We start from the raw sequence: 14172 nt of genomic DNA on the forward strand, positions 1-14172 counted from the left end.
CACCCTGTTGCAAAATAAGTTACTGTTTTGTTTTCCGACAGCTCTACAAAAAAAAAGGCAAATGGAGGTTGAGCTACTTCGATTACTCTGGGTAATCTACATACCAAGTCATAATTTTGCTTTATTTTGTGTAGAGCACAGTTCCTTTGTGTCCAAGTGATGTGGCTAAGAGAACCATTGATTATATGATTCTATTAATCTTTTTGGTCCCAAAGGTGGCAGATGATGGGAAGCTGGTTTGGTGAGAGAGGGAATGCAAATGTCATGTAGCCTTGACTTGCAACCTTGTACCCGAGGCGTCATAAAGCAACCTTGGTTGAAATAGAATCCCCACAATGCAGGAGGCAGCCATTCAGCACATCAAGCTTTCACCGACAACAATCCCACCCATGCCCCTTAACCCCATGTATTTTCCCTGTTAGTCCCCTGGTGCTAAAGGGGCAATTGAACATTGGCAATCAACTGAACCAGCGCATCTTTGGAGGAAATTTAAAGCCTTTACCAGATTTCCTAAACTGGTTGTTGAAAGGGAGTAAGAAGTCTGACAACACCAGGTTTAAGTCCAACCAATTTATTTGATATTTGACTATCAAATAAATCGGTTGGACTTAAACCTGGTGTTGTCAGACTTCTTACTGTGTTTACCCCAGTCCAACGCCGGCATCTCCACATGTTGAAAGGGAAGCATAGGCTTGATTATTATTTCTCATTTTATTTCCTGTAGGAAAGCACATTAATGCTCTGCTAGGGGAAGCAGAAATATTATGGGAAAAAACTATAAAAACGATGAATTATTCATCAGATCAGACACATTCACCATATAACCAACCCATCCACATACACCATGCACCAGCTGGTCAGCTATATTCAGTACATTGTAATTCCATCAGATATACAGCATTCAACAGCAGCTCAGTCACATTAACAGTGCTATCTATCCAGGGATTATTTATTGTTATAAATATGTTAGATTTAACATGGCGAAAAAGACACACAAATAGGAAGGGAAGCACAAATTTGAAACAAAATGGTCACATACAGTTCTAAACATTCCATCAAGGACATTTTGAGCCAACTAATGGAGTGGAAAAAAACATTACAATGGATTATTCTGAAGTTCACTCCAAGTGCTCATCACACATCATGATCAATAATTAACAAATAGTCTGAGGTTTTTAAATAACCAATTTGAGCACATGATTTCCCTTTGTGTCAAGGTTTAGAACAAAGAACAGTACAGGAACAGGCCCTTCAGCCCTCCAGGCATATTGTCCTATCTAGACCAACCGCTTATATCCCTCTATTCCCCGTCTGTTCACACGTCTATCCAGATAAGTCTTCAATGTTGCTAACGTATTTGCCTTAACCACCTCGTGTGGCAGTACGTTCCAGGCTCCCACCATCCTCTGTGTAAAAAAACTTACCCTGCACATCTCCACTGACCTTTCCCCCCTTAACTTGAACTTGTGCCCCCTTGTAATTGTCATTTCTGCCCTGGGAAAAAGCATCCAACTGTTTACCTATCCATACCCCTCAATTTTATAAACTTCTATCAAGTCGCCCCTCAGCCTCTGTCTTTCCAGGGAGAACAATCCTGTTTATTCAATTTCTCCTCATAGCTAATACCCCCCATAACAGGCAAAATCCTGGTAAACCTTTTCTGTACTGTCACCAAAACCTTCTGGTAACGTGGTGACCAAAATTGGACACAGTATATCAAATGTTGTCTAACCAATGTTTTATATAACTGTAACATAATTGCCAACTTCCATGCTAGAAGCCCCGTCTTATGAAGGCAAACATGCCATGTTTTCTTCACCACCTTTTCCACTTATGCTGCCACTCTTAAGGATCTGTGGACCTGTACTCCCAGGTGTGTCTATACTCCTGATGGTTCTGCCATTTATTTTATAGCTCCCATTTGAATTGGATCTACAAAACGTCTCAGCTCACATTTGCCCAAATTAAATTCCATCTGCCATTTCTCTGCCCAATTTTCCAGCCTATCTATATCCTGCTGTATTCTCAGACAAACTTCATCACTGTCTGCAATTCTGCCAATCTTAGCATCATCCACAAACTTGCCAATCAAACCAGCTATGTTTTCTTCCAAGTCATTTACATATATTACAAACAGCAAAGGTCCCAGCACCGATCCCTGCGGAACACTGGTTACAGACCTCCGTTCAGAAAAACACCTTTCCACCACTACTCTCTGTCTTCTATGGCAAAGCCAGTTCTGAATCCAAATATATTTTCTTTATCTGTTGCTATCTTATATAACTTGACAAAGATGCCTCTCTAACAATTTGTGTACAGAGTTAAATTTCCAAGTTTTTGCTCAAAACTCAATTTGCTAAAGTTGGAGGTCAACCTTATGGCTGTGATCCTGCATGGTCACTTCTTCATTTGGTGGTCAAAACAGGTTTGGTGGGTGGGAGAAGGTGGAGATGGAAGCACACTGAGGTGTAGCCAAGATGCTCACAAAACTCAAGTAATGCCAATCCTTTATGATGGGCACGGGAACTCACAGCTGAATTAGAAGGGCCATCTGAACACTTGATTTCTGCACAGACATCTTGAACAAAAAAGATCTAACATCTCTATATCTCTACTACGTTCACTTATTACTGCATTGACATCCACAATAATGTCATCCATTTACTTCTAATATAGGGGCTACATTATCCCTGAAGAATTTTCATACAAGTTAAATTTTATGTAGCTTATTTTGCCAGTCACAAATTATCTCATTACTCTGTACCACTTCATTACCCCACCCCATTATAAATTAGCAAAAGCAGAGTTCCAAAAAAGCTTCATTACTTATTTTAACTAATCCAAGTTTCCATGTTTCAGGATTTTAAAAAAATGCATAATTAGATGCAATATTTTAAAGTTCTTCACCTATCATTTTAGTAAGTTTAAATAGAGGCTCAAAGATTCAGCTAACAAATTACAGTATAATAAAGAAACCTTTGCTTATCGATATTAACGTTTTGTTTATGCTGGTCTTGTTCAAAATAAAATTAAAAGCAAACACTAACACATTTGATTCTACGGTTGGTTATTTTATCCTCCAAAATTGTACTTGTGAGGGTTAACCTTGTTAGTGACTATAGTCACAGTAACCACAAAGTTAACCTTCTCATCAAGGAACACAGCTGCGTGAACGAAATACCAAACAAGTCGATCTGGCACCTTGTCCACTTCGTTCTGCCTTTAAACAATAACAAAGGTTAATCCGCTCCCCAATTCTTTCAGACAAGAAAAACGATCCGAGGCGATAGAGTATCACCATCATTAAGTGCGATTGTGCTCCCAGCTAACCTTCAGTTCCGATATATTTTATACAATGTGGGACTAGCAGCAGTGGTGTTTTACCGGCCGGTCACGGCTTGAACTGCTGCTGGTGCTGCCGCCGCGTAGGCGGGGAACTGCCCGAGAAACAAAGGAGCTGCCAGCGACGGCCGGCGGGAGGGAGGCCGGGCCCCGGCAACAGCGAACCCCCACACTCGGCAGTTGTACGGAACCCCCCCCCCCCCCGCCCGCGTCCGAGAGGCCGCGTAAAAAAAGGTCAGCACCGCCCCCGACCAATCTAACCTGCCTCCCCCCACCCGCCGCTCATCGGGGAGCCTCCGCCAGAAGGGGCCCCCGGGGCTGAGTGTGAGTTACCCTGTGTGAGGCACCGCCAGCCTCTCTCCTCCCTCCACCTTCTCCTCCGCTCCAACTCCGACTGCGTGAAAACAAAAGGCCAGACCTCTGCTCCGGAAGTGCTTTCCCAGCTCTCGCCTCCGGGTGGGCGGGGCGAGTGCTTTGATCCGGAAGGACAAGTTGGAGCCGGGCTCCTTTCTTTTTTGTGTGAGGGCCGGAAGATGTGGCAGCAGTTTCCAGTTAAACACTGGCGGTGAGTAGAGGGCAGGGTAAGTGTGGTCTCGGCATCTTTCAGGCAACGTTATGGGGAAAGATCGTCTTTCTTCGCCCCATTGCTCGGGCGGGACTTGTCTGGAACATCTAACAGTTTCTGCTTATGAGCCATCCCCCACCCCTCCCCTCAATGGGACTCTCGGCTGCTTTTGTTGACAGTTTGAGTTCGGGCCTTACCAACCCCACACTGATCTGTGTCCAATATCTCGAGAAGTCAGTCAGTCAGTGGTCCTCTCTGTGTAATCCACAATACATCATTGTTGAGGTGAGGGAGGGAGGGAGGGGATTGTTCTGGGGTGTACCATGAAGAGCGGGGGGAGCAATTGAGACGTTCTGCTTAATTTATCCTTGGGAACAAGGGGACAGCACCCTTTACAAACTGCAGCAAACTACCGTGGATGCAGAAAATCTGTTATAAAAGCAGAAAATACTGGAGATTCTGAGCAGGTTAAAGGTTTAAAGTTTATTAGTGTCATAAGTCGGCTTACATTAACAATGTAATTAAGTTACTGTGAAAATCCCTTAGTTGCCACATTCCAGCACCTGTTCAGGTACACTGAGGGAGAATTTAGCGTAGCCAATGCACCTGACAAGGAGGAGACCAGGGGAAACCCACGCAGATACGGGTGAATGTGCAGACGCTATGCAGACAGTGACCCAAGGCTTGAATTGAACCTGAGTTATGTGCTAGCCACTGTGCTGCCTGTTACTTAAAAGTTTCAGATGATTAAAACTAATGAAAAATCATCAACATGAAATGTTAAACTCTGGTTCTCTTTGCATAGATGCTGCCTGGCCTGTTGAGTAGTTCGAGCACCATTTTTATTCATGAATTGCTTTGGCCAGCTGAAACAGATTTTTAAAATCTTAACTTTATGCCACATTTTGTTTATGTTCAGATTACAAGTAGACAGATTTGGAACTGCTTTGTGATTGTGAAAAGATAGTGAAGTAATGTTTTGTGCCAACTTGAATCCAAAGTAACTTGCATTTTCTGTTCACATGTTTTGTCACTTCCTATAAATAGGTAATTATTTAAGAAATGACCTTCCTCCCAAGCTCTCATTAGAATGGCACACTGAAGGAAACTTAATCACTGGAATTCTATGGTACACTAACTTTGTATCATTGCACTATGCTACATTTATGAAGGACACTGGTTCACATATGTGATCATCTTCATTTGGAAAATCAACGTTGGTCTATTTGGCATTTAGTGGGAGGGATTTTTTTTGCTTTTTGTGGGACTGCTGGGAAGGCTAGCACTTGTTTCCCTTTCTTAATTGCCCTTGAACCGAGTGGCTTGGTGGTCTATTTCAGAGGGCAATTAAGAGTTAGCCACATTGCCATTGGTCTAGATTCACGTGTAGGCCATTCCAAGCAAGGCTGGCTTATTTCTTTTCCTGAGGGACATTAATTAACCAGGTGGGTTTTTACAACAGTCAGTATTTGATCACCATTTTTTCGCCTAGTTTATGTTCCAGATTTATTAATCAAATTTAAATTCCACCAGCTGCCATAGTGGGATTGGAATCTGTGTCCCCACAGCAAATCAGAGTACTAGTTTCATGACACTACCACTAACTTGCCACCATCTCCTCTTCACTGCAACCATTTCCTCTTTATTGTTTATACTACATTACAGATAGTTGAGCAAATAATCTGAACTGACACATCAGTGTTGTACTAAGTAGTAAATGTAGCACATTTACTTTAACATCTCAATGTTTTGCACAAGTTAAGTTTGTCCTCTGTTACTTTTGCTTATAGCTAATCCAAAGATGTACCAAAGATGGATTGACCATGCTAAATTGCTGCTTAGTGTCCCAAGATGTGTAGATTAGATGTATTAGCAATGAAAAATGTGTGGGATTACGGGAATAGGGTGAGAGGCAGGGCTTGGGTAAGATGCTGTAGACATGGGCCAAATGGCCCCCTCTGCATTGGAGGGATACTATGATTCTAAACTCCCACTAGAAGATCTAGTATCAAGATATGTCACACTCGTCTGTTTTGTGTTGTACTTGTGCCTCCACCCTAGCTCGCCTACAACTGCTCTGATTTATGTCAAGTTCACTCCTCTTTCTGCTGCCCTTTACTTTGCCCTCTTGAAAAGATCTCTGTAGCTTTGCAGTTCTGAGCAAATACCTGAAGTACTGACATTTTCTTTTCTGGTTGACACTTTTTAGAATTATTGTTGCTCTCGCAATTTCAAGTACCTCTTCAGTTGTCTGGTGGTCTATATATGAAATTTTTAGCATACGTGTCTTCCTAAGGCCTCCGTTTTCTTCCACAGACTTTTGTATTTCCACTTCAACCTCCACTCTAGTTTCTTCTAAAGTATCCTAAATACATTGTTTTTGTCTTTTTGATGATACTCAACCCATATTCTAGACTTAAGATCCAAGATGATGTAAGAGTGGGGAATTTTCCCAATATCCTGACAACACCTAAATTTTAACCAATATCATCAGAAAAATCTGATTTATTTTACGGCTGTTTATGGGCCTTTGTGTGCAATTTGGCTACCACTTGTTCCTACATTACAATAGTGATCACATTTCAAAAGAACTTTATTGGCCATAGTGTTGCATGCCCTGAAATCATAAAGGGTGCTATCTGAATGCAGTTCTTTATTTGCAAGGGACAAAATAGAAAGTATTTGCCTTACTAGTTTATATAGTGCCTGAGGTATGGAGGAGCAACAGATAAATCATGAAAATGTCAACTATGATCATATTGAATGGCAGTGCAAACTCAGAGGCTCAAATTATCTAATGCTGCTCCTATTTCTCACCCTCTTGAAAACAAAGTTTTAATACAGGTTCAATATTCTTTGTCTGTAAATCTGAACACATCCAGTAACTGCACTCTTTTTTTTTGAAACCTCATCGTCCTTTAACATGGGAAGTCTGTGTCCGAGTTGACATTAACCTCAGCAACTGCACCTGTATTTATTGTTCAGTAGTAGTACATCTTATTTTTCTAGCTATTTTCTTTACTTTAGACTATAGAAAACCTAGGCTTTGGCCACTGTAATGTAAGTACACCTAGATGCACTACCAGGATACCAGGATATACAATTCAGGTTGAATCTGAGGTATTCATCGAGAAGAGGGAGTGGAATCATTTGAGAGAGTATGCAATTTATGACAGTAGCTGGAGAGATTGACATTATTCCCAGTGCTTTAATGCAAGAAATTGTGGGTGATCCAAGACTGGATATTGGACAAGCAGGAAAACAAAGGTAGTTTTCATGGATTTATATTTGTGTTAGTTTTAAGTGTGTTTAATGTTTCTGTAGAAGGAAGAGTAAAATCTACAGTTAGATTCATGCTGGACAAAAGTATTTGTGTTGGAGTTGGTTTCAATTCCAACTGTTGTTCTTTGTGCTTATGGAGGGTTACAGCGTGAAGAGTAAATATAAATCACAGTGGTTATTTAGAAACTGGGGGCCTTTTAAGGTAGGAAGATTTTTAAGTTTAGTTTTTAGCTGAATTTGTTTGCAATTGGAGACAGGACACCAGGAAGTGAACATCTCTCAACTCTGCTAGAAGAAGCTGGGCAGGACAAGAGAGTTGCGAAGAGGCAGACTTCCCAAAAAACCAGTTGTAGTCCAGATAGCCAACAGAACAATCACTAGACAATGGACATTGATTTAAGTGGACTGGGGTCAAGGGAGAAGGATTTGTTCTCATGAATAAAATGAACTGAGTGCAGATGGACCAGAAATTGCAGAAAGAATCAAGGTGAAGGCATAGCTTTATGCCATTTTCTGAAAAGAGGGGTGATGTAAAGGGATGTGCTGCCTGGCTAATTAGAGCCTTCTCCTTTCTCTCTTTGCTTCTGGTGTGACTAGAGTTGTACTTTTCTGGTGCATCTTTCTCTTGCCAATGTTTTTACCTTCTGCGTGACACAATTCTTGTTGATGAAGCACGCAACCTGATCCATGCCTGCAGTGATGCTTGTTCAGAATTGTCTTGTAGATGTTGTTAAGGCCAATTTCTCCTGGGGAGCATTTCATAGTATCTGAAAGCAACCAGGTCAATACATTCTGACTCCCAATATTAAGGAATTAACTGAATAGGGTTTGAAATCTATTCCTTGATTTAGCACACAATGCTGTTCTCATCTCATTCTCTCATCCTATTTTGTTCTTGTCCTTGTGCCCTTTTGCTACATTATCTATTTTTATCTTCATTTGAATAATTGTCAAAAGATGTTGGGAGCTGCAAACTGCATCTTTCAGTTGCAGTGTAGGGAAATGTGACCTGCTGCTGCTAAGAATTGAACTGAGTTAAATTCAATTCACTTCCATGTCATCTTGGTTCCCATTCATCCTCAATTTCATTGCATTTTATATCCCTTCGGCTTCCCACTAATGACTCCCATCTACTCCTCTTTCCCTTTAAGAAATATTCACTCAACCCCAATATTCAACAAACTGCATGGTTGTTTCCTACCTGCCATACCTCTCCATCTACCCCTACTTGTCTTGATTCTGTTTCTTACCTACTGTTTTCCCTGAAGTTGAGCAGCCAGCGATCACCTTATCACAATGTATCCTTTGGAAGCTAGAAGCCATTTTATCTTCACATTCTGTTTTCTCCACTGAATACTGCTCACACCCTCTTGTTCCTGCTCGCCATGGATGAGCTTGTGTCGGCAAGCTTGAAAATAGAAAGCACAGGTACTTCCAGTGGCAATATCAGAAACTGCAGTCTCCAGAAACAATACCCCTCCATATACCCTTTCAGTTTACTGTGTTGCTGTCAATAGCTTCAAGTTCAGGTGTGTTATGGTGAAATAAATGAGGTGATGCTTCTGCCTCCACTGCACCTGAGATTAACCAGCATGTGATTACCTCATTAGGAATAAATAGGTTACTACAGTCTGAAATGGAGTCAGCTTTCCATCCAGCTGGATAGGCAAGCTTGACTGCTTCAGGCACAACCCAGAAATATGCCTCCACTTGCTGTTGTGTAGAAACTTTCCTCAGTGGCTATTAAGTTGTGTATTTATTGAACGTGTAGCTTTTCTGTTCTTTGTGCAGTGGAATCAACTCTGCTTTTATAGCATAAAGATTCTTTGGCAGTATTGCAATATCTACCCGTAATTGTTATATTTTTGGGTGTTAACATTAGCTATTTTCCTAATTCACTGCTGGAATGTTCCTATAAGCAAGCTTTTGCTGCCACTCGCCCAAAATAGTTATTATATTAGTTGCCCAATATCTTGGTAAATGTATTGAGCTATAGAACTCAATACTTCTGAGTCAGGATTTCCTTATTGTGAAAGTAGATACCTCAGCCTGTGACTTAGCTGATATGCTAATAGACAGCTTAATTAAATAGTAAATGGAAAAAATAAACATTAGTAAATGTATAATATTGACAATAAATGATTGAGTATTTATGTTGAGACGATGCAAAGCATCAAAGATGTTCATCTTGCATCAATTATTACAACAAACAGTAGCTTGATGTTTACCTAAACTTCTGTGGTGGGTCCCTCGTGGTCAACCCAAAAAATTAGCTAGCTCAAACTCAATCAAAGCTGCCAATCAAACACTTTATATTTAAGATGGAAACATGAAATGCTGCAGTCAGGCAGGATGTGGAGATGCCGGCGTTGGACTGGGGTAAACACAGTAAGAAGTCTGACAACACCAGGTTTAAGTCCAATCAATTTATTTGATAGTAAACTCATAAGCTTTTGAGGTTTACCTCTTCGTCAGGTGAATGAAGAGTTCTGGCCTGAGACACAGCATATAAAGCACAGACAGTTTGCAGATTACTGATTAGAATGTGAGTCTTTACACCTAACCTGCTATTCAAGTCTTAAGTTGGCCACTTTAAGACTTGAATAGCAGGTTAGCTGTAAAGATTCACGTTCTAATCAGTAATCTGTAAACTGTCTGTGCTTTATATGCTCTGTCTGAGGCCAGAACTCTTCCTCCACCTGACAAAGAGGTAAACCTCAAAAGCTTGTGAGTTTACTATCAAATTAATCGGTTGGACTCAAATCTGGTGTTGTCAGACTTCTTACTTCAGTCAGGCAGAAACAGTTAACATATCAAGTTGACTTTTCACCAGAACTAGGAAAAGTTAGAAATGTAATATTACCTTTTGTTTATTGTGTATGAGTTTTTGTAGTTTATATTGAATAAATATGTACTATGGCTATTTGGAAGCCAAATATAAAATCCCCCAAATCTCATGCTGCTGATTTGAGTGCTTATCCACCAATAGTAAGAACAGTGTTCAAAGAAAGAACCCATTTCAGATTCCCAGGTTCTCAAAGTTTACTGCACAAACCACCAGCAAAGAAATGACAATATAAATGTGATTATATTGCCTGGCTTCAAGAGCTAAATTGCTCAGGTTCAGACTGCATGTGGCCATGGGGTCATTGGTCATTCCTGCCTTAAAATATACAAAATACATTTGTGTTTAAATTGAATGATCTTGCTTCTACCTGAGAAATAATTTTGTGTCATTGGATTTCAGCTGGATGGATCCAGCTGGTGATTAGTGATTGGACTTTGAACATACTGAACTTGGCACGCATGTTGGGAGTTCCAAATTTAGCCATACTGATAACAATGCATCTTGACTTTTGCTATTTTTCTTTGCAAATTGCCTTTTTTTTTCTTAAGTGCACTTAAATGGAAAAAAGGCAATTTGTTACATGGTAGAAACATTGCAATATCTGAAAGTGAAGGGGTAAAATAAGTTGGGCACCTAACTTACAAGCTGATCAAATGGAACAACCTCGTCGGCTCCGAGATGCTGTAAATACATTGAAGTTAAAAGAATTGAAGAAGCGGTTAATGGCAAAATATTGAATATGTGAAGAAAACATAAGGTTCTTAATGCATGAGACTTTCAGGATGCTATGATTGATTTTTGCCCACTGCTTCACTATGTTTTGAAACCCCAACGAATGACTGCCTCATTCATTATTGCTATATGCTGCAAATCTTCATAAAATATGAAATGATTTTATTTTGATATTCTGTCTCATAAATTAAAAAAAGTAAACACTTTGTTTCTGTTCACAGATGAGTTGTACAAGTGGTTGCTTTGATTCCAATTAAGTAAACAGCTATGGGCAGTCTCAATGATCCAGAAGATACGTATATTGCAGTGATTCGCCCGAAGAATGCTGCTAGTTTGAATTCTCGCGACTATAGAACAAAATCTTATGAAGTAAGCAAGTAAATACTTTTTAAAGTATTCTCTAAGGATGTATAGCATGCCAAAAGTAAATGTGTTATGTTATATGAATTGATGTTCACAATTCCGTGATATTGCAGCTTCAGTGACTGAGAAAGAGAAGCTTTTTTTCTTGTTATAAGGGAAAATTCCTTTTGGCACATCTACAAACCAGGTTAATCACCTATTGGCCTTAATTTTTTTTTTAGTGAAATATCCAACCTCTTAATGCACAGTATTTTGAAGAAGAGTGCAAAGTATGCAGCACCTATAACCCTTGTAGGTAGCTGCCAACATAAAAGGTAGCGCATCTAGCTCATCAAATTAAGTTCTTTGAGAGAGTACTCAGATGGTAAATAAATGAATTAAGACTGTTTTCAGCCTTTGTTATATTTAACTGTATGCTGAGCTTTCAGTCACTATCTGTGCCATCACTGAGATCATCTAGTTTTGTAACATGTCCTTCCTCCGCACCGCCTCAGCTTATCTACTGCTGTAACACTTATCCATGCCTCGAGACTTAATTATTCCAATGCACCCCTAACTGGTCTCCCAGGTTTTATCCTCTACATCTGAAACTCTTCTTCCTATGACTTAACTCTTGCCAAATGCTATTTGCCCATAATAAAGACAAAGTGCTGGAAAAACTCAGCAGGTCTGGCAGGATCTTTGGAGAGAGAAAAACAAGTGTTAACATTTCAACTCGAACATGACTCTTCTTCGGAACTGAAGGGAGGTATAAATGTACTGGGTTTTGTGCTGTTGAACAGGGGGAGGGAGGAAAGATCTTCAAAAGAGAAGGCCTCGGATAGGTTAGCAGGCTGGAGAGACTAAATAACAAAGATGCGTTGGAGCAAAAGGAATGGCATTCGTTGTGGCCAAGAAATAAACCGCTGGTCTAGAGTGAGTTTTAATGGCAAAATATGAACAGCTCTGTATGAAAGCAAAAATATGAAAACAAGATATCAACTGGCATTTGGCAAAAAAAACAAAATGGAGGGCACAGTCCCTGGTCTCAAGTTATTGAACTCTGTTGATCCAGAATGCTGTAAAGTGCCACATAGGAAGATGAAGTGTTATACATTAAGCTTGTGCTGACCTACACTGAAACATTGCAGTGAGCAAGGACAAAAATGTGAACGTGAAAGCAAGCTGGTAAATTGAAATGGTAGCAATTGGAAGGTTAGCGTCATGCTTGCTGACTGAACAAAGGTTTCCCACGTAGCAGTCACCCAGTCTGCATTTGGTCTCTCCTGGACTGCATCATCCATTTGTGCTCACTAATCTATACTAGCTCAGGTACAGCAATGCCCCCATTTTAAAATTCTCATCAAGATAAAAGCAAAATACTTTGGATGCTGGAATTGGAAACAAAAACAGAAAATGCTTTGACGTGCTCTGTCGAAGGGTCATCTAGGCTCAAGGTTGACTCTATTCTCTCCTCACAGAAGCTGTCACACCTGCTGAGATTTTCTTGCATTTTCTGTTTTTGTTTAAAATACTCATCCTTGTTTTCAAATCCCTCCATGGTCTTGCCCCCACCCTATTTCTATAATCTCCTCCAGCCTCACTACCTTCTGAGTTATCTGCGACCCCTCAATTCTGGCCCCTCGAGCATCACCGATTTTAATTGCTCCACCGTTGGTGGCTGTGCCTTCAGCTGCCTAAACTCTGGAATTCACTCTCTGCTCCTCTCCTTAACATGCTTCTTTTCAGACACTTCATAAAACCTACCTCTTTGAATGGTCCTTTGATCATCTACCCTATGGTGTCCTTTACTGGTGTGGAGATGCCAGCGTTGGACTGGGGTAAACATAGTAAGAAGTCTCACAACACCAGGTTAAAGTCCAACAGGTTTATTGGCTCAGTGGTTTTTTTGTTAATGTTCCCATGAACTGTCTTGGGATATCTTATTACATTAGAGTTGCTATATAAATGCAAGTTGTGCTGCTGTACTCCCTTTTGGTTAGTTGGAGGTGTTGTGGGAAAATTACCACTTCGGAGTCAGACTGGAGGAACAACAATACAGTTTTATTTAGCGAAGCTTCATGGAGAAAAGGGACCAGCACTCTACAGTACTGGACAGCTACCTTCTCTCAATGAAACAATGGAAGTGGTCCACCTTTATACCCTTTACACAATAGGTGGACCGGACACGATTATCACATCATTATAGTCAAATGGGTACAACGTTTCTTAGCTCATTATTATGGACAGGTACAGCCATTATCGTTTCAATGTCACATTGTTCCATGAATGGGTACATTTCCTCTTTATCAATGACTTAATTTTATTCTATTCTTGTAGTACGTGGTTCCTTTGTGTTTATGCATTCCTGTTCGTAATCTCCTATCAGACCTCATTGTCCCAGAACTACCTTTATCTCTTTTAAGGTGCCTGGTGTCCTGAAGCACCTGTTCCCTGTTTTAATTCAATTAACTGTGTGTCCTGTGGTTTAAATTTTAAGTAATCGTCTGTGTTTGAAAGTCAGTGTCTGTGTTGGAAGTCAGTGCAGGTTTAATGCCTTTTAACACCTTGTGTGCCAGACAGCTATTTTTATGCCAGCTACCCATCTTTATGGCTTTTTTCTGCCTTCAGAGGGAAAGTTGAAATAGTGAGCTTATTGCAGCTGTCATGAAACCACATACTGCTTCGAGATCAGGATCAAACCAAAGATGAGATGGCCTACACAACGTGTTTTGTTCACCTGCTTGCAGACCTACAAGGCGCTATAGACCTGAGATGGAATTGTCAGTTGCGGGATGTTGTAATAAGACAATGACCAATGTCCCAGAAATGTCAATATCAAATGTCATACCCTATAGGAACTTGCTGGTTCATCCTTAAAACAAAAAGGAGAAGCTTTTTATGGAACCAACATTCAATATCAAATAATGCTCACTAGTTTCTATTATGACCATGGAACCTTTGTGGTTCCATGGAATCATTGTGCACTTTGCCATGAGAAAAGATACTGCACAGGCCAGGTCCTTAGGGATTTTCCTGATTTTTGGCCTATGGGACGCAT

The 14172-nt window shown here is 40.4% G+C and overlaps 2 protein-coding genes across 7 annotated transcripts in view; one reads left to right on the top strand and one right to left on the bottom strand.

Annotated features, from left to right (window-relative positions):
• Positions 1-3775, bottom strand: part of ankib1a (ankyrin repeat and IBR domain containing 1a) — a 99849-nt gene extending 96074 nt beyond the window's left edge. For all 3 annotated transcript variants that reach the window (XM_080210089.1, XM_080210098.1, XM_080210081.1), the window contains exon 1: positions 3676-3775. The gene's annotated coding sequence lies outside the window, so the exon portion shown is untranslated. The remainder of the gene's footprint in view (positions 1-3675) is intronic.
• A 47-nt stretch (positions 3776-3822) lies between these two features.
• Positions 3823-14172, top strand: part of krit1 (KRIT1 ankyrin repeat containing) — a 51581-nt gene continuing 41231 nt past the window's right edge. Inside the window, exons 1-3 of one of the 4 annotated variants that reach the window (XM_080210136.1) lie at positions 3834-3907; positions 4955-5036; positions 10991-11138. In XM_080210136.1, the coding sequence (XP_080066262.1) occupies positions 11037-11138 (102 nt within the window). In that variant the 5' untranslated portion in view covers positions 3834-3907; positions 4955-5036; positions 10991-11036. Of the gene's footprint in view, positions 3924-4954; positions 5037-10990; positions 11139-14172 lie in introns of all 4 variants that reach the window. The other 3 variants (XM_080210145.1, XM_080210154.1, XM_080210162.1) reach the window with 3 other exon arrangements.

The sequence above is a fragment of the Carcharhinus amblyrhynchos genome, chromosome 2 (genome assembly GCF_965287045.1).
Source record: "Carcharhinus amblyrhynchos chromosome 2, sCarAmb.v2.hapA, whole genome shotgun sequence".
Taxonomy (NCBI): Eukaryota; Metazoa; Chordata; class Chondrichthyes; order Carcharhiniformes; family Carcharhinidae; genus Carcharhinus; species Carcharhinus amblyrhynchos.